A 26,225-nucleotide genomic window follows, 5' to 3' on the forward strand; every position below is an offset into this window, starting at 1 on the left:
GACCTCCAGTGACAGTAAATTGCTTTTATCTCCCAGATAAAAAATTATTTAAGTGATGTGCGGCAGACGTGATGTATACTGTACAATAACCCAAGCATTCAGTCAGGGGCAGTGAGACAGAAGAGCTGGTGTTGCCCTGCATTTCACAATGCTCAGTGACTTTTATTCATTAAATAACATTATATGGTTGCATTTAAATTTATGGTCATTTGGCTGAGGGTTTGATGGGGTGGTTTTCTTGGTGTATTTAATGATGGCATGTGTCTTAACTCACATTAACTGGAAAATAAAGTGCAAGACAATGCAAAAGTGGAACATTGATTGAATCCAAAGGTCACTTTTATTTAATTCAGTGTGAATAATTTCAATACTGTCACTTTGACAGTACTAGAGTAACATTTAAGGTAATAAGACAGAGAACAGACGACTGTCTCTGACACTAGACCACAACAAATGCATAAGGACTACACACTGGATGTCTTTGTTTTGGGTAAACAATAAGGTCAAAATGAGCTCAGGTCTGTTATATAATCCATCTGATAAGAACAACTATTTGTCCTTTCCAAGCTAAATAGCAGTTCATTTACTTTTCTGTGCACTTTCATTAAGTGAACATGTAATACTTAAAAAAAATCCAAATACTGTGACATAATACCTTATATATCAGCTTTAGCAGCACTATATTTCAGTGAGGAGGTCACACACGCACACGCACACATTCACAAGTGTGCACTAAAAACACACTTCACATCTCTCCCTTCAGAAATGTGTTAACACACAGTGTATTTACAATACCAGACATCTAGCCTTCAGCACTTGAAAAATGCTCTCTTAGCCACTTTGGCTAAAACAACAGTGGCTTCATGATAAGTTGATTAACACCAGTTACAGCAGCATCAGCCTTTCAGGAAATTCAAAGTATGGTGAATTGCCAACAGCAGTGCAATGTAAGAGACAAATAATGCTGTCATCAGCTAATATAGTCATTAACTAAATCCTGCTAATCTGTTAATTGCCTCTAGAGTATTTTCATGTTGTTTCATGCTCTGCATTTAGTGTGAGGTCATCTATATAAGTAGACCTCAGACTGTAAAAAGCTTGAAAAACAGGCCTCTCCTCTGAAGAAATATCCTAATATTGCTTAAGGGTATTTGTTCTCAATTGTAAAATGTACTCCTGAAAACAATGATCACACAATCCATGTATCTCTGTACAGGAAATGGAAAAATACTAGCCACAGTGTCCAGTGAATCCAGAGCCATGGAATGTTTCTAATATTATTTACAACATCTTTGAGACATATAACAACTACTTAAAAATGTATACTATACTATACTATATCTTAAAAAATTTAACAATTCATATATCTACTTTGCACATAGATATACGATATAAGGGTGATTGTTCTAGTGATAAAAAGGCTTATCATGACATAAGTAAGTCTACTTAAAATAGGCTAAAAATGGATCACAGTGTTCAAAGCTACATTGAGCAGTATGCTACTTCATGATTATCAGTGTATGGTTGTTCATATTTGAGTTTGCATATTTTCACAGACCACCAGATTTTAACACAATCACCAAGTTGTGAAATATTGCTGGTGTGAGCTCTACAACTGCTAGACGTGACGCTGCACCTGTGATCTGTGTTGCTACTTCAAAGTTTCAGTCTTGTAGGTGTGGATTAACTTTGGGTGTAACTGGAAGTGTTGGAAAAGCAGTGAAGATAGTGTGTGTATGTTACAGTGTGTTTGTATATGTGTGTCTATGATAGCACAGTGAGCGTGACAGTTCCCTTGGTTCTTTTCAGGATGCCAACGGCTTCTTCATGAGTGACGCCCTCCAGAGTCTGCCCGTTAACGGCCATTATCTGGTCTCCTCGTTTCAGACGCCCGTCCTCTGCTGCTGCTCCCTAAAGACACACACAGGTGAATATAAGATTTTGATTAATAACACACTAGTCTGTCAGTTCTGCAAGATAAATTGTTGCGACTTGCTCCATTTACCTTTCCAAAAACTGTTTTGACATAGATAGGCAAGTCTCCATGGGGGCTGCCATACCCTCCAACTATACTGAAACCTAGTCCGTCTGGTCCTCTTTCAAGGGTGATGGTCTTATACTGAGGTGGGCTGATGGAAAGACAGAGACATCCCCCAGTATTATTAAAAGAGGCCAGTGAAATAAGCAACCAAGAGCTACTAACGCCCAAAGGATACAGTCCCTTTGTAATAAGAAGTTCATACCCAAGGTCATCCTGGAAAATGCAGCTGGGCGTGAGACCTCCAACTGCCTGATCCTGTGAGGGACCCGTCACGGTCGTGTCGCCACCTGCTACTACCTACAGGTGCATGAGCAAACACACAAATAATCACAACAGTGTTACATCATGTTGGCTCGATTTACTGACAAGATAAAGACTGATAGGATGGTGGCAATGCTGGATGAGGGAGACAGGTTTTATGGTACTTCAAAGTCAGCCGCCAGTAACCTTCGACTGCTCTTCACGGGTCAAAACTGTGCATGCAGATAAAATGAAGTAAACACCACGAGTTCAGCTACAGATTATCTAACTGTGTATCTGGGTTTTATCTAATAAGAACAGAAAGGGTGAGAAAGTGTGTGTGTGTGTGCTTTCAGGGAGACCTGCAGCTGTATTGTGCCCGTGGCATTCTTGAGCAGAGTGACAGCCTGTGAGTGGCTCATGCCCTCAGCAGAGGTCCCACAGATACTGACAATCCGGTCCCCGATCTGGGAAAAAAATGAGAGTTTAGTACAATTTGAAAGGGTGCATGAGAGGAAAACAACCTGGCACATTCTGCAGTGGAGCTGGATTTTAGATTCTTAAAAGGGGAAGTTGTGAAACTGCAGATACAGCTTAGGTTTTCTTTGCTCAGCTCTATTTCGCTCCATGTTTGCACCATATCAGCGTTTGGGTTGGAAATGCTGGTAAACTGCTGCTTTTTCTATGGCTTCTGTGTTAACTTCTTAAAGTCTAACAAACTGCAAAATAACAGGATATGAGACTTTGGCTAATACTATTTGAAAATTGAATTCACCACGCCATATAAATTCAAAGCTATGCTTGTGTTCAGCTGGGTAATGTCATTATGTAGTGTTCTCATCTCTCATTCGGGCTGAAAAGATAAAGCAGCATGAATATACTATTCAGGATTCCTCCCCTGTTCATTTCAATGAGCCCTTCTGTAGGCTTAATGATCTGAATGCAGGAGTGGGAGATTTATGGTCCATGTTCGCGACGCCTATTGTCCTGCTCCAGTCTGCGTCACACAGAGATACAATTGTTAGTTTCTCTGTTGTTTGACTGCAAAGGTCACTGCTACAGGCTGTAGGCTCTTGACCTATGGGAGGATCTGAGATTCACCAGCTGGCTTAACTGAGTGGGAATGAGCTTGCTGTATAAGTAACTGACATTCACATTAAATCCCACACAAGAATTACTGGTATGCAAATTTTAAAGTTTTGCATTCTGCTAAAAGTCAAATAAAAAAGGTTATTGAGAGGGAAGGGGAAGTCTAATACCTTGAGCTTCTGGGTCTGAGCAGCCAGGCCAACAGGATTCATCATGGCGATAAAGATGGGTATATCGCCCAGAGGGCTGCCCACTCCGCCCGCTATACTGATACCCAGGGAGTCGTTGGGACCTTTAGTGAACTCCACTGTTCTGGTGTCTTGATGCTCTGGGGCTGAGAGGAAGTAAAAACAAACACTTTTCTGGAACAGACTGTTGAACGTTTTCCTACGTGCTGGCTTTCACAAATTAATATCTGTTTGTTACTTTAAGGATGCAAACTGAGGATACTTACACTCCTGACTCCGGCTGAGTTTGTCAGGGTCACTGGGAAGGTTTCCAGAGTCTGAGCACGACTGAGAGGCCACCTTGGAACTGCCTGTTTCACTCATCTGAAACAATTCATTCATTCATACAGAGCTGTTATTTTCCTTTTCTGTTGTTTTCAAGGACTTGATAAGAGAGGTTTCCGCTTGTCCTAGATTCTACATGAGTGGTAAATTACCTGGCTACTTTGAGACAGTCTTCTTTCAGAGTGGAAGGGGCCAGCTTTAAACCTCCCCACTTCCATTTTTATAGGCCCCACGCAGCACTATAACACAAGATACCACATTATATTTCATTTATTTGTCCAAAGCAGATGTTTTATTGAGTATCTGTGTTTTTTTTAATGACCAGTGGGGTAGATCTACCTTGAGCAGCGCAGCCACGGCCTCCTGAGTGGCCGACCTGACGTCCTCACCGTTGACTGACAGGATCTGATCGCCCTGCATCAGTCGCCCATCAGTGTCCACCAGGCCTCCTTTCACAATGTCAGACACAAACACTCCTGTGTCATTCCTGGTGGGAGAGATGGAAAGAAAAAGGCACAGCGGTGAGATAACACGTGTATAACTGTATGCGCCTCTTTGCTGAGAAGGGTCATACGATTAAGATCAGCTAGTAGAGAAAAATTCAGTATCATTCGCTTTTCTCCGAGGGAGTTCTGTTTTTGAACTTGTAACTGATACACTATTGATCCAGCAATTTCACATTTTTCCAATGGACTTCTGCACAAGTGTGGCTCATAGTTTTTGGAAAACCACTGACAAACAGCTGGTAAAATGGAATATTTAATAGCAAAGAGTGTGTGTTTACCCACCGGCTGTGACCTCAATAATGTGTTTTCCATCTTGGATCCTGTATATGCTTACTGTGAACATTTTGCAGTCAGACAGAAGTGAGAAGTTACCCTACATTATTTAGAAAAGACATTTTCATCCCTCTTTTAGTTATTTTATTTTCTTGAATTGTGATAATTACTGCTCTATTAGCAATATATTGAGCCTGAGTATGTTTTTGGGCTTATTTGCTTGATAGACAGGTGTCTACACCTATCAGAGTTAGCTGTGATGGCTGCTTCTTGCTTGGGCCACCTCATCACCACGTATGCTTTTAGAGCTTTGACCAAATTTTGGCTTTGAGGCTGCCACTGTCTAACATCTTGTGGTAAACCTAAATCTAAGCTTCACAATGTCCTTTCACACACCAGTTAGAGTTGTCACAGAAAATACAGTATGTCAGTGTCTGGCTGCAGTCAAAGGTCAACAGAGTCAAAATCTTTGCTCTCTCTGAGCACAGACAACTGGGACATTAACTTAACTACAGGGAAGACAACAAATCCTAAGCCCACGTCTTTTTCCGAACTCACATCTCTCCTGTGGACTTTGCATATCTTAGGTGCCAGTCTCCATGTGGATAAAAACTAACAAAAGTAGAAGCTGTGAAGCAAGGCAACTCGATCCTTCTCAGTCCCCAGTGCCAGAGATACTTGGCTGTCACAACTCCTCACCACTAACTGCTAGCTTTTGCTTTCCATTTTAGCAGAGGATTTTAGGTTGTCTGTTATGTTTCTGCTTTTCCATTCCATTGAGCATTTCAGTTGCTTTTTTCCACTTGTTTAGCAAAACCACTGTGACAGAGGCAAATGTTTACAACTACATTAAAAGCTGATCTGCCTGCTGCTGTCCAAACTGTTCAACCTTTGACCCTAACTTGGGCCTTTTGCCCTGCATTTTAGAGCAGTTGCCCTACATACACCCAAATACGTTGACTGTAGACAGAAGGTATAAAAACACACATACAATACACGTTATCAGCACTTCATGTGCATGTATAGTCTGCACAAGCCTTTCCTAAGGCTGATCCCAAAGGTGGGATGAATCACCACACAGCAGACTGTCAGCCTGTGGACCAGCAGGCCTTTTCCCACATGTGCTTTAACCCATAAACGCTCTACCAGAATAAAAGCCTGAGTTGATTTTATGTGTAAGACAATTTGCCAGCTCACGTCCTGGTAATACTTCTGTAAATCTTCCTCCACAGCCCTGGTGGGAACATAAGGAGCAACATTCCTCTACACAATGAACGTGGTTACAACCTTGTTTCTGGCAATATGCTGGGGTCGGGGCTGCCACTGGCTGCCACCGAAAACAACTGAAACCAGTTCTGTTGATTTGCTGACTTTTCACTTCTCATTTCTCTGATGTTCAACATGTTAGCAATCCAGCCAAGCAGATAAACACTCATTCAACTATAAAATAGGATTTAAAAGCCACCATTTAAGCATGATGTGTTCCAGTTGAGAATTCAGGACTTTCATCTTCTGTGCTGTTCTTGTTTTTGTGTGATTCACAAACATGTCATCTGGGGAAATAGGAATTTTTCTGAACCTATATGTAAACACTGAATATAATACCTAAAACACACACAAGGTAGTCTATTTACTTTCTAGTTTTTAATAATAAGTTACCTCTGATCCCGCGATCTGCATTAAAAAAGAAAAATTGTACAATTAATAACTGTTGGCACTCAGACCTGTTGTTGCATTACTTGTACTAGTCTATACTTCCTATAATTATATTGTACTGTCTGTGCTGACTTGTTATTCTCCATAAAATGACCAGTATTCTATTATTCTAGTGTTTCTAGTCAAACTGGCTAATTTATAGAATTATTAGTTAACAAGCAAAGCTAGCTTTAATGAAAAAGCATAGCTTTTCAGCTATTTTCATTTGTAAAGCTCATTCAGCATTATAGTAAATCTCCTGTTGTACATTAATAACTGCACACTGTGCATTAAGCAGTGGTGCTAATGATAAATCTCTCTCACCTCCTCCCTACAATGCTGAGGCCCAGGCCCTGACCAGGCTTCTTGTGCAGCTCCATGGTGAAAGAGTCCCACAGGTCCTCCTCCTTGTACTGGGCCTCGTCCCTGTAGACTGTCAGCCGAACCCTCTGCGGGGTCTGCCGCAGCACATTGATGGCTTCATCATGACTGGCTGCGCGCAGGTCGATGCCGTTCACCTGTGATGAGAAAAAGAGCTACGCGTTGGTGTTGCTCCGGCAATATAGGGTTAGTCTGGCTGAAACCTTCTGATTTCAGATTCATTTTAAATTCATAAATACAAAATCTCTTGAGCACATTTCCTTTTTGGGAATTCTGCAAATTTGTATTCTTCTATTCCTGACATAAAGTGAAAGCGGCAGAGGACTCTAAGCCTAATTTAATGTTAAAACAGAATTTTCCTATAACCACAGAGGTCACATTACCTCTGTAAAAGAAGAAACTGCTGAGATATCTGGACACTGGATCATAGTATTTAAACCACAGGCTGATGTTAAGACATCTGAATTTTTAACTAAAGGGAAGCAGATTTCCCACAAAGCTGTGAGAAGTTAAACTCATCAGTTTAAAGACCCATGTCCAGCTTTTTTTTTTTATTTTTACCACATTAAACAGGGGAAATACCCCATTAGCTTTCGCCATGGGCATGCAAAAGATTTTTTCCCATAGTAGCTAATGGCATTGCTGTGGACTGGGAAACCGCTCTCTTCACTTTTCCTTTCTGACCCTATTTTCTAAACACAACAGCTTGGCTCAGGGACAGAAATGAATGGTGGAGGGTAATTAAGTCATAAGGGCATGTGTATGTGTGCGTGCATGCATGTGTGTGCCTTTCAATTCAGGTCTTCTGATTGAGCTACCATAACTAAACTCCTGTGCTCCTCCCCTGCCCTCCCTCTGTGACAAAGCATGAGGTCAAATGGAGGGCAAATCCAAGTTGAGCTGGGATACTTAACTTGTCAAGCCTCATAATACATAAAAGATTCATACAAGTGGTTACTTTCCCCTGACTTTTTACTCATAATCACTTTATTCTTCAGTATATTGACTCACTAAAGCTTCAGGTATTAGTTAGATTTTTGTGTTGCCAAATAATGATATAACTTACATTTGAAAGCTACAGCAGCTCAGTTATCACACAGTTTTGTAATATTAAACTATTTGATCCTTAACTGAACTTTGAAACTCAAGCTTTTATGTTGAAACTCCTCAGGCAGCCACGTCTCACTTATTCAAATGTGTTCAGCCTCTTTTTATCTGGGTCATATGTGATGATTATACTGCACTGCACCTCCAGGATTTGGTCTCCTGCCCATAGCCTGCCATCTTTGGAGGCTGCCCCTTCTTCATAAACTTCATGGATAATGATGGCCCCCTGAAGAGAAAGAGAGTAAAGAGCAAATAAATATGTGAGAGGAGAAAAGGGTGAACAGTAATTGTTTACACAGAGGAAATGAGAAGACTATAGATAAAGTAATTGTATAAGTATACATGTGTTGGGTAAGAGAATTGCTTTAAAAAATTATGTGTGTGTGAATTTCTTTTAGTATTTGACAGCAGACAGACATTATTTTGTATTCTCAGTGTGTATGTTCCTGACTTCTAGTGTGTTTTCTCTGCCTTTCCAGTGTGAGTGTCATTTGGGGTTCAGAGGTTACATTCCAGGGCTGGATATTGTCTGCTGCGGCTGAGGTCAGACAAAAGAGCTGCTCCCCCCAAGCCTGACTGAGCAGACAGAATAGATGGGGCTGAGGAGAGGATGGCAGGAGTGGGAGGAGGAGGAGGAGGGCTGTGACAACATCATTTCCTACATTCCTGAGTCGCCACGGCTATTTCAAACCTGGGTAATACCACCACCAAAGATTCTAAGTGGGTGGCACTGTGTGTGGGAACTGAAAAAGTACAGTCTCTTAAGCTCTAAATACTTACATATTCATAGTGTGTTTTTACAGAAGGCTGTAAAAACTGCTAATACTTAATTTATTAACAGTGTTTGTGTTGTTATGGATGTACTTGACTCACAGGATGTTTCTGGTGACCCTCTACTAGCAACAATATTCCATTCCTATCAGAATTGCTCTGTAGTAAAGTGATACGGCCTCATTAGCAGATTTGTTTTCATATATATATATATATTTTTTTGGTTTCCTACCAGCAGGGTGTCACAGCCCCCCACGATGCTGAGGCCCAGGCCTGTGCGGCCCTTGGAGATGTCGATGGTGGTCTCACAGCCGGGGATGATGGGACAGGTCGCCGGGTCACAGGCCAGAGTGGAAGGGGTGGAGGAGCGACTCAGGCCTAAAAAAGAGGAAGCAAAAGAGGTATGATGTAAAAAAATATGCAGGCAGTCAGGTTAGTTGTTAGTTGTTAGATGTGGTCTCCCTGGATCAAAAACTAACTGTATGGAGACTCACTTGTGACTGCCTCGGCCTCTGCTAGACTCAGCTGTACCCGTGGCGGCGCTGGGCATGCTGGGTAGGCTGGTGAGGACTCCATCTGCGTAACCCCCGTCCTGGCAGGTTGACTGGGGAGAGGAGAAGGAGTAGGAGGTCTCATTTGTAGAGAAGGTTAGCTTCACTGGACCTTTGGCTTTTCTCAGTAGAGAACTGACCTACAACACAGTACAATTACTAATCAGACTCAGTCCTTGAATATACCACCAATATTAGGGATTGTATTTGAACTGTGTTACATTAAATACAATAGGGTAAAAAAATCCTTTCCAAATTTCTGAAGACAGTAAAAGATAGAGATCACAGTTCATTTTCAGTGGCACAGCGCACCTTTTCCACAGTGTACCCAAGCACTGATTCACCATTCACAGCTAAGAGTTTGTCCCCTGGTTTCATGCAGCCTTCCTGCATGGAACAGATCAGATCTTTGATTAGTGAACTCAAGTTAGCTGTATTATGCAATCTTTTTTTTTTCTTGTGTGCATGCTTACAACATACTTTGCCTGTATGTGCTTTCACTTCAGATATACTCTGAATTTCAACTCCACTCTCAGTGTTTCCCTCGACAAAAGTGATGCCAAGTCCTCCGTCCTCCTATTGGAGAAAAACAGCATTAGTACAAAGCACTTGTTAAGTAACAGAGCCGTGCCAGCTACTGAAAACAAGCACTACTAATGACTATTATCTCCAGAAAGATAATTAGCCCCGACTTCACCCTGCAACCTTCCCACTTCTGATCTTTTGTTCCTACAGAGGATTTTCTGGGATTTTGTGTCATATCAATAAGCAGCCCAGATGTTGCTGCATCTACACTGTAATCCCCCATCGCTTTATACACCATATGGGTAGTCCCTGAAAGGGGGTCCCATCCAGATGCTATAGCTTTTCAAGCAAAGCTCCCATTCTCTCCTTCTCTTTCACTCTTGTTTTGTGTCACACTCTATCTTTCTCTATATTTGCTCTGTTCACCTGAATCGCGAACAGCATGTCTTCCCAAATACCTCTTGAGGTAATATTTTTCAGTGCTTTGTGTCTAGTTTCTTGCCATGCAGAAAGTAGACACCATAAGGGGTAAAATGTTCCTTTTCTTTTATTTTTTGGGTGTTCTCCCATTCACTGATTCACTGTTTTATTCATCCTTTTATTTGACAATGTCCTGTCTCTTTTCTCTATCTTGGAAGCTTGTCAGACTTGACTACTCCTGTGTGCTCCCTCTCTGTCTTTCTGCCATAGCCCATTGACTTTTTTGTGAACACCTCCCTCATTATTGCATTGCCTCCAAGACTTTCTCTCTATTATTATCTTTATTTTGGTATTTCAAAGGGACAGGGTTGTCTTGTGTGCGTGTGTGTGAGGTGTCTGTTGGAGGTCCAGAGTATCTCACCTTCAGCTTTATGATATGATGGACATATTTTGAAGAATCAGCATCACCATTAGCGGCAATTGTTTCCAGCTGTAAGGAAACATAACGGTAGTTGGTACAGTATGAAGTTAATACCTGAAGTGTGTGTACGTGTGTGTTGGCTGGAGGGAGTACAGTTCTGTGAGTGTCTACACCACTGTTTGTGGTTTTTGGGTGTCTTGGGAGTTACAGGCAGGCACAGGAGGTTGGGAACTCCAGGACCACACAAAGTGACTTTTGGGAGCAAACATGCATGAAAACAATTCAGGGGCACAGCAATGGGGTAAAAACTGAATTTTATAAGAGTGGAGTTTAAATACTAATAATGGTTTTACTGTGAGTTTCATGGTTAGAATGCAGCTAGTAGTTTATAACTCCTCCATGAATTTGTCTGTTTGAGCAGTTGTGCACATGTGTAATAATGTGTGTTATGTGTGTGGCCACAAGCAGAGCCGTACCTCGGTGTGGGGCTCCACTGTGTCTCCCTCATGTTCTCTCACAGGACCCACAGCCATCTGGTTCAGCGCCTCTGTGTTCCTGTTTCAAAGAGTCATAATTCATGTAAATCGCCGGCTCCTCTGTTTTCGTGACAGTCGAGCCATGATTTACGTGTGCTGATCACAGTGTCTCTTTCAGGGGGTCAGGAAAGGGATGTGAGTTAAGTGGGAGGTTAAGTAGTGAGATCTGGTAAAGGCTGTTTGGAAGAGGGTCATGGGTCAAACGTGTCGGAGTCTGAGTTGATATGTCAGCTGAAATGTCCCAATTCCATGTTACATACCAACTGTATACAGTATGAACTATATACTGTTCTTTATAATATACTGAATTTGCAGTTAGTATACAAGAAATGATCTTTTAACTATTTTATACCTGTAGTAAATGTTACTACCACTACGACTTGCACTTGTCAAAGAGAAAACGAAATGTTTTTCCAAGTTGTTCACTATTTGAAATCTTCTAAACACTCCTCCATTTCTATGTGCGTGCATTGTGGAGATAGTATCCATAAACCAAACACTCAAAAAATCTGTTTTTTTAGTATGCAGATTGACTGTTTTAGTTATACTTAATTATACTTATATTTTGTCACTTTTCCAGTGTCACACTGTAAATTCAAAACTTGCTCAGTGTGTAATCACTGACTAAATTACAGGAAAAGGTGTAGTAGGTTAATGATCTTTAAGATAATATAATACTTTCCTTTTTTCACATATACACGAGGAAGAAGCTGCAAGCCACTATTGAACATTGATTGCATGACTTCATCTTTAAGTACATATTTCTGTCGAATTACAATAGCTCCCTCTATTGGATTTTTAATAGTATTACAATAGACTTGAGGATTCGCAGGTTATTACTATAAGCATTTACTGACAATAATATGTAGAAGCTGTTGCCATGGAAACGTGTTCATAGAAGCTAAGAAGTACGTTTTTCTACCTGACAAAGATGATTTTGACTTTGGATGGAGAGCTCTTGATTGATGGAGGATGCGTTCTGGTGGCTGTGGCCATAAAGAACCTGCCCATTGATCTAACAGAATAAAAACAAATATTGAGTTAATACCAAAAGGAAAACAAGAAAAAAGCACTGATAAAATATTTCACATCTAGATTGAATAACTCTACACAGAATAACTCACCTCCAGCAGCTCATCCCCCACAACCATTCGTCCGTCCCTGCCAGCCGCCCCACTGGGGTCTATTCCCACCACGAACACACTCATGCGAGAGCGGTCCCTGTTCCCCGCCAGGCTGAGGCCCAGGCCTGTCTTGCCTTTCTCCAGCTCAATCATGTGTAGGACACCTGGGAGGCTGCCATAGCGCTGGATTATGTTCTCTGAAAGAGGCAGATGAAGTCATGGCAGACAGATGTAAGCTGACAATGGTGCTGAATAGTGCCAGGCTCATCTTGATCCTGGGGGTTCCATATCAGTTCATTTCATGTTGCTTAAAAAAAGGGGCAGGTATTTGGAGTTTTGTGAGATGCGTAGGCGCAAAAAGTAAATGGTAAAAGTTTTAAATGTCAAGACCACTGAATTAGTTTTTTTTTTTTCTCAGTCACAACTTCTATTTTTTGTCTCGGCCTTGTCTCTATTGTTCTCCCTCAGGTCCCTTCTCTTTCTCTCTCCACCTCTCCTGTCTCTGGTGTGTTAGATAGCTGTTTAGACCAATGGGCTCCTGTTGTTCTGGGCTCCCTGCCACTGTTGAACCATCAGTCCTGTACTAATCTCCACAACTCACCTCCCCAGGCCCAACCTCATCAATCTTGTCCCTGCAGGATAGGCTCTGTCTCTCCCTAACACACACACACATACAACCACCATAGTCCCAGGTGTTTGGAGGCTGGAAGTCTGTCCTTTATGCTGGCTGCCTGAGTTGAATGTGACCTGTTCTCCTTGAAGCGGAGAGTTCATCCTACAGTTGACATTACAGCGTCTGCAGGATGCTAATAGCTTAATTGGGACATTCAGTCCTTCAGGTTTTGCTCAGGCACAGCCACCTTAAGCATGTGAATCAGTGCACTTTTATTACAGTGGAGGGATTTATGAGCAAGCAAACCAAACATGTAATTTGGGGGACCTCTAGTGGCAGTTATATGATAATGCATGCAACAGCAAGTGTAATGATGTATCGTCTGTCTCATTTAATTGATAATATTTAGGTGAAACTTCTAGGAATATACACTTAAAGACTGATAACAGGTCATAATCACATTTTTTTCTGTAATTTAAATTTTACATATTTAAAATAATACTTGATTAACTTATGATAGGCCTGTGTGAAATTAGAGAAACAAGTGAGTGTGAAATTAGACTCAAATTAGATTCAAAATATAACTACAACACACATTTATAGTGTCATTCCTAACTGAATATATAACTGCACCCTTAGAAACAGAAAGTGAACTCACTCCAGTTGTATCCAAACTCATCCTCCACCTCCCTCGTTCTCCTCCTCCTCCTCCTCCTCCTCCTCCTCGTTCTCCTCCTCTGCCTCAGCAGGTCTGCCAGGAATCTCTGTCAGCGTGTCTGTATCAGTCTCTCCCACATGGGGCACCACTGGCAGGGGGAGGACAGTGCTGGTGGGAGATGCCTTTGCTGCTTCACGCTTCGCCGGCTGTCACGCCGCAGATGGAGTTGGAAAATAGTTTATTAGTGAAAAGTGCAGAGAAAGGGAGGATTTAACTGCAATTAAGTTTGAATCAACTTGATGTAGGGTTTAAAGGGATAGGAAGGCACATGAGAGCTGTTGATGTAATCAACAGAAGCCATATGCTTGGTTTACATTAGCAGCCTCATCACTTTTAGCAGAATATGTTAGTTTTTGAGTTGAGAAATAATTTAAAGTCACGTAGTTTGGTTCTTTATAGATGCCAGGGGCTACAATCAGAATTAAATTATGATAAAACTATGTTCACTGTGTCAAAAAATACAATATTTAATTCCTTAATTATAACTGATGTAATCACTCAACAATTTAATTTGTATTTATAATCAAAATATTCACCCATCAGACATTCATATGTACACTTACCTTGAAACCAAGAGCAACATAATCAAACTTTTGATTACAATCATCTTTAAAAATACAAAATGTGTTTGTGATTGAATTGTGATATCAAGCCAAAAATGTAAAAATTGCTTTTGGCCACCTTCAAAGTGAGTATTGATTCTGTTTTTTCTTTTACATGACGAAAAGCAGAGGACAAAAGATGTTCTGATTTCACAAAAATCCACAAAGGAATTCAGACAAAAGGAGATGTTAAGACATGTACATGTGTATGCATGTACAGCATGTGTGATTATCCAATACACATGACCTGTATTGTGTTATATCAACACATCTGCACAAGCATACACATAAAGGAAAAGTGGAAAGCACAACACAGAGACCCACAAACCTTAAACGGGGTAGGAGTGAAAGGGTTAGTTGGGGAGAGGCGGAGGAAAAGTCTACTGTGACTGTCACCCTCCTACAGAGAAGAGACAAAGGGCAACAACTTTAGAAGACAACACACGTAACAGACATGACAGACATATGCCGGCGCTGCGTTTGACAACATATCTTGAGTTAGCGGTGAAACGTTGAGCGCATCGATTTTTTAAAAAGCACCGCTGTTTTTACTGAATTTGATCTGAAGCACTCTTATATTTCAAACCTGGTTTTTATTGCAGCAAGCAACTTTTCCCCAAAGTTGACTGTGACACAACTACAAATACAAAACACTGATACAACCTGTCAGCTGAGGGTAATTGGAAATACCAACCTTGTCCTTGTTGTCCCTTGTTACAGCTGCAGCTCTCTCCTCACTGGAGTCTGTTATCGATGACTGTTGTGTATAAGACAGACATGAAGGTAAATCACTACTCTAGATCATATGGCCACAATCAGGAAGTTGTAATTAATTTGTGTCACGTATGGAGAGCAAATTCATAATATTCACTTCAGTGTCAGCAGACAGTGAAAGATACTGTATCATTCTGCTGCGTACTGCAAAACAGTAATCCCATAAATATTGATAAGTTCATACAAAGTCATAAGTGTTCTGAATGCCTAAAACCAGTCTCACGCAGCATATGCTGTATCATGAGAAGCCATCTGTTTTTAAATGTTAATACTGAAGAAAAATCCACATTTCTTAAATACAGAAAAACTCTCACTTTTAGTGAACTTGAAGGTTGGCAGTACCAGACTAAGAACTGAAGCGCACACACACACACACACACACATATAATTGTGCCAAAACATTGATGTGTTGAGTGAAAAAGCTTGCCCAGCACCACTTGTCAGTCCAAGCTTGACCATTTATTTCCCAATGATCGAGCTTTAAAAGGTTTTGCCAGAAATGCTGGCACTTTGAAAAAAAGATACCGCAGTTTATGCTTCTTCACATAATAGCGGCATTTGTGTTGACTGCCTGCTGCCTTATCAAGTTGTCCTCTTTACATTGGCAGTGAGACACTCAGGATGATGTTTCAGGGATAATTAGGAAACATTTGTGCCTTCAAAGCCGGGGACAGAAGGAAAATAAAATGCACTTACAGTAAAAGCCTCTGCTATGATTTCACTTTTTTGTTTGGTGCATCATAGGGACAGGAAAGCACAGAGGGAGAGTTATAAATAAAAGCAACATATGCTAACAGATGAGGGAAAAGTATAGGTTCAAAAACACATATACATGCAAACACATACATATAAAGAGGCAGAAATAGGCCGAAATGTTTAGGGTAATCATTTTCCTTTAAGGCAGCAGAGGTTTTTCCCTAACAGGCCAAAAAAGTTAGACCCATTTTAATGGGCTATTTTGATATTGAAAGAAAACCTACGTGCAGACTGAAACCAAATTATGTGTCATTTTTCCTGCAAGTCTACACACACATTTTCATTCTCTGTTCACTCATGTAGAGAAGCTTGTTGTTAACACAATTTTCACAAGTCAAAACAGTACAGGTCAAGTGAAAGACACACCCAAACACAAAACAAGCAGGCAGACACAGACATGGGGTAGCTTTCTAACCTGAGGGAGGGCAGGTGCTAAGTAGGTTTGATTAGTGCAGCAAAGGCTCGACCCGCGGTGGCTATTTAGCTGCGGAAAGGGCAGGGGCGGCTTCGAAAAGCAACACACAAGATCAACAAGCTGACAACATGACGAATATTTAATATGATGGCTGAGCCTTTGTGACAAATTTGAATCGGAGGCCATCCAGGAGGAAAAAAGCAGGGGGTGTGTATGTAGGACAGAGGCACCTCAGGTTTTTATTTAAATAAGGAACCATTAAAGCAAGCGGTTCCTCTACATCAAAAAAGGGAGAGAAAAAATCAGAGCAAACCCTCTTTCTCTGAAATAGTTTAGCAAAATGTTTCAAAGATTCCTCTAGGCTACCTTGAGATTATTCACTGCTTACAAGAGAAGGATTTGAAACTTAAAGGAAAACAGCAAGAATATCCTATTATTATGCTCTCAAGGTGGCCCCCAGAGGATCCATTTAAAAAGCAGCATTACTGACCTGCCTAAAGCATGAAGAGATCATCCAATCAAAACAATATTTTTCACTACTATTGAGTCCATTGTTATATATTTCAGAGGAGCTGCAACTCAATACCAGTGACTTTATAGTAAATGGGAAAGATGTCATCCTCCTTTTTTTCTCTACTTGGTCTTGCCACAGAGGCACAAATAATTTCCTTGTTTGCTGTTTAGATGATGATGGGTACCGTCTAAGAGATAGTGATAACATTTCAATAACCACTGGGGTTAAATTGCATTAAGAATCCAGTCTGGGTGTGTATTGATTGTCAGCATTGCACACCTTTAGCATAGAGGTTTTCTAAAATACTACTGCCAATGACATAACTGATTTTACCACTTGCTGACCCTTTCACTTTAAAAAAAATAAATAAATAATTGTGGGTCATATTACTGTTACCGTGAGATTATTCTGTGGCAGAAAATGGAACAGGATGTCTGAATATTAAAATGAGCCGTCACTTTTTCTCCCAGAGGGAACCTCCAATTCTAGTTTGTCTTTATTTCCATCAATGCACAGATTATTATGTGTATATCAAAGATGCAGTTAAAAAGAAAGACTCAGCTAACAGTGTGAGAGACAGAAGGAAAGAGGAGGCGGGAGAGATAATGCAACAGAGATTAAATGTGATGGATAGCTGATGCAATAGAAATAAGAGAGATGGAAAGAGAAGAGACAGATTACCTGACACGTGCGATGTGGCATGCATGTGAAAGCAGTGGTGTGTTTCTCTACAGCAGGCGATGAAGCTGGGCTATATATTGACTCAGGCTGAGAAAGCAGTGTGGAGGAACAAAGATGGAGGTTTGAAGCAACTCATAATGTAGTAAGTGTAGCTAAAATTAAGTCTTAACACTTCATCTATTGCATATAAATAAGGTAACCTATTTAAAGGAACAGTTTGACATTTTAGAAAATGTATTTATTTACTACCTTGCCAAGAGTTCACAAACTACTTACTCATGTTTCCTGTTTTGTGCTAAGTTAAGCTAAGTTAGCACTTTAAGTCTGCTGGTTGACTTAGTGGACAGACAGGAAAGTGGTATCATATAACTCTCGGCAAACTGGAATACATACAAAGTGTACTTAAACGTACATTAACAGATTTTTTTTTTCGGCCACTTAGAGGCAGTAGAAATAAGCTATGAACACAATGACATTGTCATCATCATTATCCTTCCACCTGATTAATGTAAATCCAATATTCACTCTCCTTTTAGCTCTGTTTTTGGCCTTCACCAACTCCTGAGGAAAATATCAGGCTGCTAAGTTATACCAAATGCTCCACTGCTTGTACTGGTTAATTATTTACTTTGTCTGTTGTTGGTGCTGGGCATTGTGTACTGTGTCCTGTGGGATTTTAGGGTTATGATTATGACTTTTTTGACACCGCAGTTTAATATACGTATGATTCTGTATTACCATAAATTCTTGTCCCTCTTTTTGTCCCTCCTCTGCATGTGCTATATTAACATTATGAGTTGCTACAAAGCTTAATGAGTATCCAGAATGTTAAGGAAAGCATGTGAGAATATCTCACAGATAACAATGCAGGAAAAGTGACTGACTATGAAGAGATCAGACACAGGAGCCAAGCCAGTAGAAGTCCCAGCAGGAAACTACTTAGTCATGCTTTAAAAGCCTGAGGGCACTTTCAAACAACAAACGATGTTGTTGATATGGTGATTTTCAATGAGTGTCACGCTTAAAGGTTAAAACTTGCTAATATATTTAACATGCTGCGCAGGGTTTGTTGTTGCTGTCATAAAAGATTTGCCTTTCTTTCAACATTCAAAAGCAAACCAAATACTACAGGCATTATATATTGTACACTTTAGTTTTTGAAAGTGCCCTACTAAATGGCCTGTGCAAATACACTTAACTTTTACTTGAGGTGAAAAAAGGAAGAGAGTGAGGAAATTGTGACATTTAGATTATGAGGTAGTTACTATCAATTGGTTTGACACTATTATACAGACTTACCCTGGGCCTGTGAATAATACTCTGGACCAAGAAGGAGACAGGGTTGCCTGCCCTGCGAATGGCCTCCACTGCCTCCTCATGACTAGCATCTCTTAGGTCTACTCCATCCACCTGATAAAGAGATATCAGAGAAAAAGAGTTGGTCAGGTCAATATGTCTTCTAACTGAATAAAACAACTTCAAGTTTACTAGTCATGACTTTAATTCCTTTACCTCTACAATCCTGTCTCCAGTCTTCAGGGTCCCGTTCTGTCCAGCAGGACTGTCCACCAGGATGTGTTTGATAAAAATCCCCCTCATCACCTCTCCATTACTCAGGCGGCTGCCCATCCCTCTGCCTCCGACGATACTGATCCCCAGAGACTTGCCTGGCTCTCTGAACAGCTCCACTCTGAGAAAGGTACCAGTATCAACATGCTATGATTTTTAGCTTCAGCGCTGTGACTCTGGCACTGATTTGATTCTGTAAACTCATGGACATGTTCACAAAAGTATATTAGAAGGTTATATCCAATGTGTAAGCACTCACTTCCTAGGTTGGTTCCAGTTGCTGTAAGAGGCACTTTCCTCTCCCTCTCCATCTTCTCGCTCAGGGAGGTTAGGAATATCTCTGAATAGATTGAAAATGGGGAAAACGTTCAATTAAAAAAATGTATTCATGTGATTGTCAAGGATTCATTTAAGGTAGCATGTAGAGTTTTTGACCACTAGCAGTGCTATGGAGCAATGTTTTTAAGAGCTGGTGCCACTTTTGTTTATTTCATGTTATTTCCACTGATTGACAGAGAGTGGCAGTAACATGCAAAGAAGTGTAGCAATGCCCCAACAAGGGCAAGAAAGAAGAAGATGTAAACAAAACTTTTGTTTCTTTACAAGAAATCTTAACAGAGCAGCTTTAAATGTACAGTTTAATTACATGACAAAAGTTACCAGTGTGTGATTATGTAAGAACATACTTTGGAGCTGGAACTGGAGCTTTTTCAGAGAAGACATCATCTTTCACCTGCTCTAGGCTGGCCTTGTACTCCTCTAGATACTCTGCTGGAACATATGTAATGCTGAACAAACACACACAGACACACACACAATAGGAGTCAAACATTTCTTAAAACAATTTGGCTTCCCCCATTTTTAGAAACTCCATTACCCACCTTAGCAGCAATTATGCCCTTGCCTATTCACTGAGCTCACATGGTAATTTACCAGAAATAGAGAACTGGCATTCAAATACAAACTGGTATCAAAGCATTAAAACTACCTCCGTATTCATTAAACAAAAGAGCGTCTTTTAAATCTGCTCATTTACATTCAGAGGCTTGTTTTTCTCTACTCCATCAGATTTAACTCTGAGCACAAGACTGCAGCAACACTGAACTCAGTCTGTCTCTCAGCAAATCCTTTCTCCCCATCAACAGTCCAAGGTGAGATGTCAATGAATTATACAGATGCTCCTGACATCTAACTGCTGAAAACAGATGTTTACCTTCACAAATGTCTGGGCAAATAAAGTCTTCTGTCACCTATTGTGTGATGAACATGTGATAGATTTGAAGGGCGTATACTATTAATTCATGAGTGAGTTACTAATTCATGCTAAGAAATGAACTGAAAGCTAGCTGACAAAATCTGACACCCACTTAGAGTCCCTTTTCCAAACAATTCAGAATGAAGTTGATTCTGAAGAGCACATTAACACATCTGAGTGAAGCTGACAGATCTTCAGCAGATGGGTTGATTTGATTTTTTTTTTTTTTCAAACATGACAGCATGCAGACAGAGAGGAAAATGAATCCCAGCGAAATAATGAAATGGATGAGTCAGTTCATTAACAACATTACAACATGCAGTGAGAGGCATAGCAGAGCTTAAATACCAACGATTAATGTAAACACATGGAGTTTAAAATGTAAGTTATAAATGGTGTTAGTCACGAAAGTCACAGAAAGGAAAGAAAAGAAGTTATGCAGCAAGTTAAGCAAAATAAGTCAGTGATGCAGTCAGTCAAGATTTATCCAGATATTATTTTGACTGTGTGTGTTAAGTTTTCTTGCCACAAGACAAATATCAAATTATGCTGGTTAATACTGGAGTGCAGTGTCTCAACATAATAAAAATGTTAATCGGTGTATCTGAATAATATTAAAAACAGCATCAACAACTGAAGTCTACATTTAAGTACTGTATGAACAGACTTCCTAATTCTTTGTCTGGATAAAACTCTTTAACAGACTGCAGTGAAGCCCCGCAGCAGATGGACAGAATGAGAGGAAGGAAACCAAGATAGAAGCTTCTTGCTGAAACACCAACCAGTGTGGAAGTTAGTCATACTCACACATAAAATGGGCACAGATCGTCCTCAGGTGAACAAGCAGATCTAGAATGTGAAGAGTTGTCTTTTATGCACCAAAGCTATCAAACTGCCAAGTTTAGTTCAGCAAGCACAACTTGTAAATTACCACATCCAATTTACCTTGACAAAGCTGGGAGAAGTGGTAATTCCTTTAACGCATTGTACGACTTTTTCCGGAATAATGGAGCACAGTTGAGTAATAGCATTAACTTTTGCCTGTATTCTGTATTCACATTTAAAAAAACTAATAGCCTCCAAGGCTTAGAATAACTTAAACAAACCTCTTTACATTACCAGTTTACAGAAAGAAGGATGAGGGAAGCTAAAGATGAGTTCATGTGCATATAACACATACACCGACATGTATTGCTTGTAAGATTTGCAGATAAGCAGTCCTGATGTAATTGAGGTTGGACCTTGAAGTACAATATGAACAGACTTTCAACAAGTATGTCAAACACTAGACAGCTCCTCTGCTTTGTGTAGTTATACTACATAAGTACAAAGTATCTTAGCAACATCTAACATCTAATTTTCCAGATAAAAATCAGATATACCCACAGGTTGCCCAAATGCCACAGCCATGGTCTCAGATCTCTTATTGCAAGTGCAAACCTGTCTGCACTTGGCACTGATACTATTTCTTGGAACTGTGGTTAACAGCTGCAATGTACTAAAGAAGGCATTATGAAAATGTACTATGCACAGAGGTAACAGTGAATTAAAATTAAATCAGACAAGCAGAGCTGAGGGAGAGGTAACCATCAAACTAATGTTAAAACTCAAATTAATGAACCCCCAGTGGAATTTAATCATACTATATTAATTTTGTTCAGGCAGACTTCTAAGCATTATATGCATTTGGGAGCCTTGAACATTTTGCTTTAAAATTAATATATTTTTCAGCCATCTATCACAAAACAGAACATTGGAAATGGTAGTGAAACACTGTATTATGGTGGCACTGCTATCATACAATTTCAAATAATACCTATCCCTACTTACTTTTGCAGAGTTTCAGTAATCACAGATGCTATCTATGTTGCCTACCCCATGTCTGGTCCAATGAGAGAGTGTCTTCGCAGCATGGCACGGGCCTGAGCGTTGGTCAGGTTGGCAGTGGGCTCTCCGTTAATGGCCAGGATGAGGTCACCAACACCGAGACGTCCATCTCGGCTAATCGACCCACCGTGGATTATGCTGCGGATCAGCATCCCCAAACCATCTTTCATGGCACTCACCGTCATGCCTTTAAGGTAGATTATAAGAATCTGTTACACACCAATCATGGATTTTGATCGGTAATAATTACAAATACTTGTTATATTAGTGTAATCAGTTGTGGTTGTAAAGAGAGCTCAACTCTGTTGCCATCTATAGAGACACTTTCAAGACAAACTTGATTATTAATAAATAGGCACGAATCAGCAGTGATTTCAGCTCTGCCACAAGAAAACTTCCTCATGTCCCAGCAAGCAATCCTAGAAACTGTCATATCATTCTCAAGAGTGTGGCATTATAAATCTTGAGATATTGTCTATCTAAGTCTTAAAAATAAAAATTCTTTTTATTATCCAGTTTGAAGACAGCTTTAGACAAAATCTGAAACTCCCTTCTATAACAGCACTGTAGGCGGGAGTTAATTTGCTAAAATCATTTGGATTTTGAATTATATCTGGTATATAGGTACACTGGAAATACAAAACCCAAACATATTATAGAGACACATTTAATCCACCACCAAATAAAGACCCTCAAAGAAGGAGTACTAAAAAGCAAAATGAGATAGTGTTTTCAAAGAGGCACCGAGGATTTTAAACACTGCCTTCATAACACCTATTTGTTTTAGGAGCTAAAACTTAGTATTCTCTGAACCAGTATCAGCCCCAGTGGGCAGGTTTTGAAATGCAAATACCCAGTATAGCAATGGAATTACCCTTTCAGCCTGGAAAACTGCCAAATATCTTTTCTATCATTTTTGCTTCAAATCTGGCATTCATAAAACATAGCACAACAGTAAAGGCCAAATAGGCCTTTCAGTCCCAGAACCTCATTTACACTTCTGTGAAGGATGTGGAGAAAATAAATAAAAAGTACAAATAAAGGAATGTGAAGAAATTAATACAAACCGAGGCTGGAGTTGCCCTTGACAACTGTGATAGTCCTTTCAAAATTGCTCCCTGAGGTCAGTACTTCCTTGTCATCGTCTTCTGCTGATTCTTTTACTCCAGCCTCCTCGTCCTTGAGGGTGATAATTCAACACAGGTATTGATGAGAGTAAATGAAAATATTAGTGTGGATTTCAAACAAAGCACAGGTCTCTGGAGGAATGGTAGGTGCAGCGAATTGGCTGCGGAAATGAATTTAAGAAAAATCATCTTAGAACTTTGTTTATCTAATATTCTGACGTCTGACGTCTGACTTGGAAGAGGTTAGATGTTACCTTATGAAATTCAATTTATAAAGGTATGATTATTTTGTAGCTGTTATAATGCACCTTGACAGATCTTTTATGTTCATGATATGCCAATCACTAAAACTCACTCATCAGTTGAATACTTGCTCTTGTTTATTCAAGATTTACTGATTTATTGTATGTTAAATCTTCCAAATGAATGCTTGGTATCTAAGACAGATTATTTTACCTTGATCAAGATCTTTATATCCCCAATATCTCCAAAACAGATGGGTGGCTCCCTCTGGTAGTGAAGAGACTCCACAGGTTCTTCCTGTACATTAGATATGGTCCCTATTTCAGTAAACGGGCTGTATGAGTTTGAACACTCCACTGGTTCCTCTTTGGCCGAGTGCTGAGCCAGGTACTGATCAGAACTGCTTAGTATGGCATTAAAAGCCGGGACGTGACCTCTCAAACCCGGGGGAGCGAACGAAGCCGACTTCTCTGGTGAGAATGCTTGAGTGTTGTCTCCGAGGCCGGATGGTGTTGTAAAGCAGGGATGCTCATCCAACAAGTCCAGGCGAGCTGTCAGCTGGGGTAAAACAAAGCACAGCGGCAGAATGAACGTTCCCCTCTGTTAGTTAGACAATTGCCCAACAGGGAGAATTCATCTTGCTCAGTCGCCATCCTGCCCTCCTTGTAATGAGCCATAGAAAAGCCATCAGTGGCCAATAGAGAACGGCTGAAATTACTGGTGATCTTGAGAGCGAAATGCACAAAATGTAGTTTCATTATAACAGCATTTAAGACTTTATTGGAACCAGACTGGCTAGTGATGAATCTCAGCAAGCAATTCTCTTTGGAGACCAGAACAGAAGTATGAATCCTAAGAAAAAGTTAAAATATGCAAATATGTAATAGAGGTAGGGGCTCAATAAACAGACATGAGAAGTAGAATAAAACAAGAAATAGGAAGTTTCATTTTAATAAGGTAGTGCTATGAATTTGAGATGAACTGGGCTGTGACATCTACAGATATCCATGCAAAGGAGGAGTCAAGTTTGACTACAACCTATGTAATAATTATAAAAACGGTTCAGACACTTGCAGACATTTCTCATGTATATGGAATGTTTTAAGTCAAAAAAGTTAGGAATCACTGTATTAGAGTATAGTCTCTATAGTATATGTTATGTCTTCAATTAAGTTCAGATGGAATGAAAGCCATTAATTTTTTTAAATCACTCTGAAAATTATCTACTCATATCTATTTCATATTATTGGTCTGTTAAATTCTAATTGGTTACATTATTTTAAAAGGGCACAGTCTTCCACAGTATAGAGATAAGATGCATATTTTTCTCTACACTCACTCTCTACAAAGCTAGACACCAGGAAAGCAAATAGCACGACTGTAATTTATCAATGCAATCACAAGAAAAAGAGCTGTCACTGCTTCGTTGACAGTGTCCTGGAGACTGACTTTGTGGACTCACTATGCTTATTTGATCTTAAACACCCAAGAGACCTTTATATTGTTGCTTCATAAACAGGTATAGACCAGAAAGAAATAAAAACATCCATATTATCCATGTTATAGTATATCTTCCATATACTGTAACCTTTGGTTGAAATGGAGGCACAGTTACCCTAAGGAAAACACTTTATGTGGCCCTTGCTCGTCCTTGTTTATTTTCCTTCCTCTTTGTTTAATTTAATATCCATTTGGGGAGTTGCTGTTCTGGGGGCACCCAAGGCAACAAAAGCAGCCGCAGCTACAATCTTCATATGACAACAAAGTCAGTAATGTTGTTCCTGCCTTAACAAAGAAATAAAAAACATTCCTCATGACATTTTGGCTCTTGATAGCAAAGAAAAAACCAAAAGAATAATGACTACATGCTTTACAGCTCATTCGGACAAAGGGCAGTTACTGTTGCACTAACATTTAATGAAATGAGGGAATAATTTCAAGCTGTTCCTGCTCCTGTTTTCAGTTATCTTGTACTCTGTGGTATATTAAAAAAAACATGTTTACTTACTTTAGGTGTGGATGAGTGCAGATAATCCAGGTCTGCGCTGCAGCTGCTACCATGAAGAGCAATCATGGATGCCTGGAAAGTGTCATCCTCTAGCCCAGAGTAAGTATGTAACACTTTTTCATCAGATAGGTCTGCTTCACTGGTGTCAATCTGTGATAATGGATGTTGATATGATTAACTGGGACTGAAAACTGGCCTTTATTAATAAGCTATTTGAACTATCCAGTCACAGACAGATGATATTACCATGCTATTTTATGACCCTAATGTGAGTAATGCTAAACATATCTAACTAAAGAATACTGCTAAGACAACAAATCAATCTGTATCTAATGTCTAATCAGAATAATTCCCATATAAGCTAAGTGTTGCATGATTACAAACAAAAGGATAAACCACTCTTGGTAAATAATTACGCAAACATCACATGTAAAACACAATTTGTTTCCCCCTCCCCTTTTTTTTTTTTTAGGATACTCTGATTGATTTTTCAGTTTTTTCCCAAAGCTAACTAACCAATGCAGGCTCTGCTCGGTAAACGATGCCCTCAGCCAGATCTTCTTCCTCTCCTTCTTCAACCAAAATACTGTTGAAGTCAAATGAATGGATGGTGGATGATGAAGTTATTTCCTGCTCACCATATGGGTGTGGAGAGTGGGAATATCCACATATTCCCTAGGAAAGTGGAGAAATTCTTTCAGTGTCTCCAGCTTTATGTAATTCGATTTTTTTTTGTTTGTTTGTTTGTTTGTTTTTTAAATGACCAAATCAAGTAACAAATAAATTAGTATGGAATGGAAAAAGATGTTAGGAATCATTGAGAATTTTTCTACACTACCTATAAAGTTGAATAATGACCCCTGCTCTAGGC

The 26,225-nt window shown here is 39.9% G+C and overlaps 1 protein-coding gene across 1 annotated transcript in view; it reads right to left on the minus strand.

Annotated features, from left to right (window-relative positions):
- Positions 1-321: 321 nt before the first annotated feature.
- Positions 322-26,225, minus strand: part of LOC108892354 (multiple PDZ domain protein) — a 43,227-nt gene continuing 17,323 nt past the window's right edge. Inside the window, 36 exon segments of the mRNA XM_051075957.1 lie at positions 322-1,911; positions 2,006-2,129; positions 2,244-2,338; positions 2,644-2,748; positions 3,541-3,704; positions 3,825-3,921; positions 4,035-4,121; positions 4,222-4,369; positions 6,681-6,874; positions 7,987-8,070; positions 8,848-8,993; positions 9,110-9,115; positions 9,147-9,219; positions 9,479-9,553; positions 9,647-9,742; positions 10,533-10,601; positions 11,009-11,087; positions 11,991-12,031; positions 12,033-12,083; positions 12,193-12,389; positions 13,464-13,496; positions 13,528-13,669; positions 14,454-14,525; positions 14,820-14,882; positions 16,071-16,160; positions 17,266-17,352; positions 18,565-18,675; positions 18,778-18,955; positions 19,094-19,174; positions 19,521-19,622; positions 20,897-20,938; positions 21,965-22,163; positions 23,044-23,155; positions 23,560-23,904; positions 25,355-25,504; positions 25,871-26,029. Coding sequence (XP_050931914.1) covers positions 1,765-1,911; positions 2,006-2,129; positions 2,244-2,338; positions 2,644-2,748; positions 3,541-3,704; positions 3,825-3,921; positions 4,035-4,121; positions 4,222-4,369; positions 6,681-6,874; positions 7,987-8,070; positions 8,848-8,993; positions 9,110-9,115; positions 9,147-9,219; positions 9,479-9,553; positions 9,647-9,742; positions 10,533-10,601; positions 11,009-11,087; positions 11,991-12,031; positions 12,033-12,083; positions 12,193-12,389; positions 13,464-13,496; positions 13,528-13,669; positions 14,454-14,525; positions 14,820-14,882; positions 16,071-16,160; positions 17,266-17,352; positions 18,565-18,675; positions 18,778-18,955; positions 19,094-19,174; positions 19,521-19,622; positions 20,897-20,938; positions 21,965-22,163; positions 23,044-23,155; positions 23,560-23,904; positions 25,355-25,504; positions 25,871-26,029 — 4,044 coding nt within the window. The 3' untranslated portion in view covers positions 322-1,764.

Source organism: Lates calcarifer, linkage group LG15 (genome assembly GCF_001640805.2).
Source record: "Lates calcarifer isolate ASB-BC8 linkage group LG15, TLL_Latcal_v3, whole genome shotgun sequence".
NCBI classification, from domain to species: Eukaryota; Metazoa; Chordata; class Actinopteri; family Centropomidae; genus Lates; species Lates calcarifer.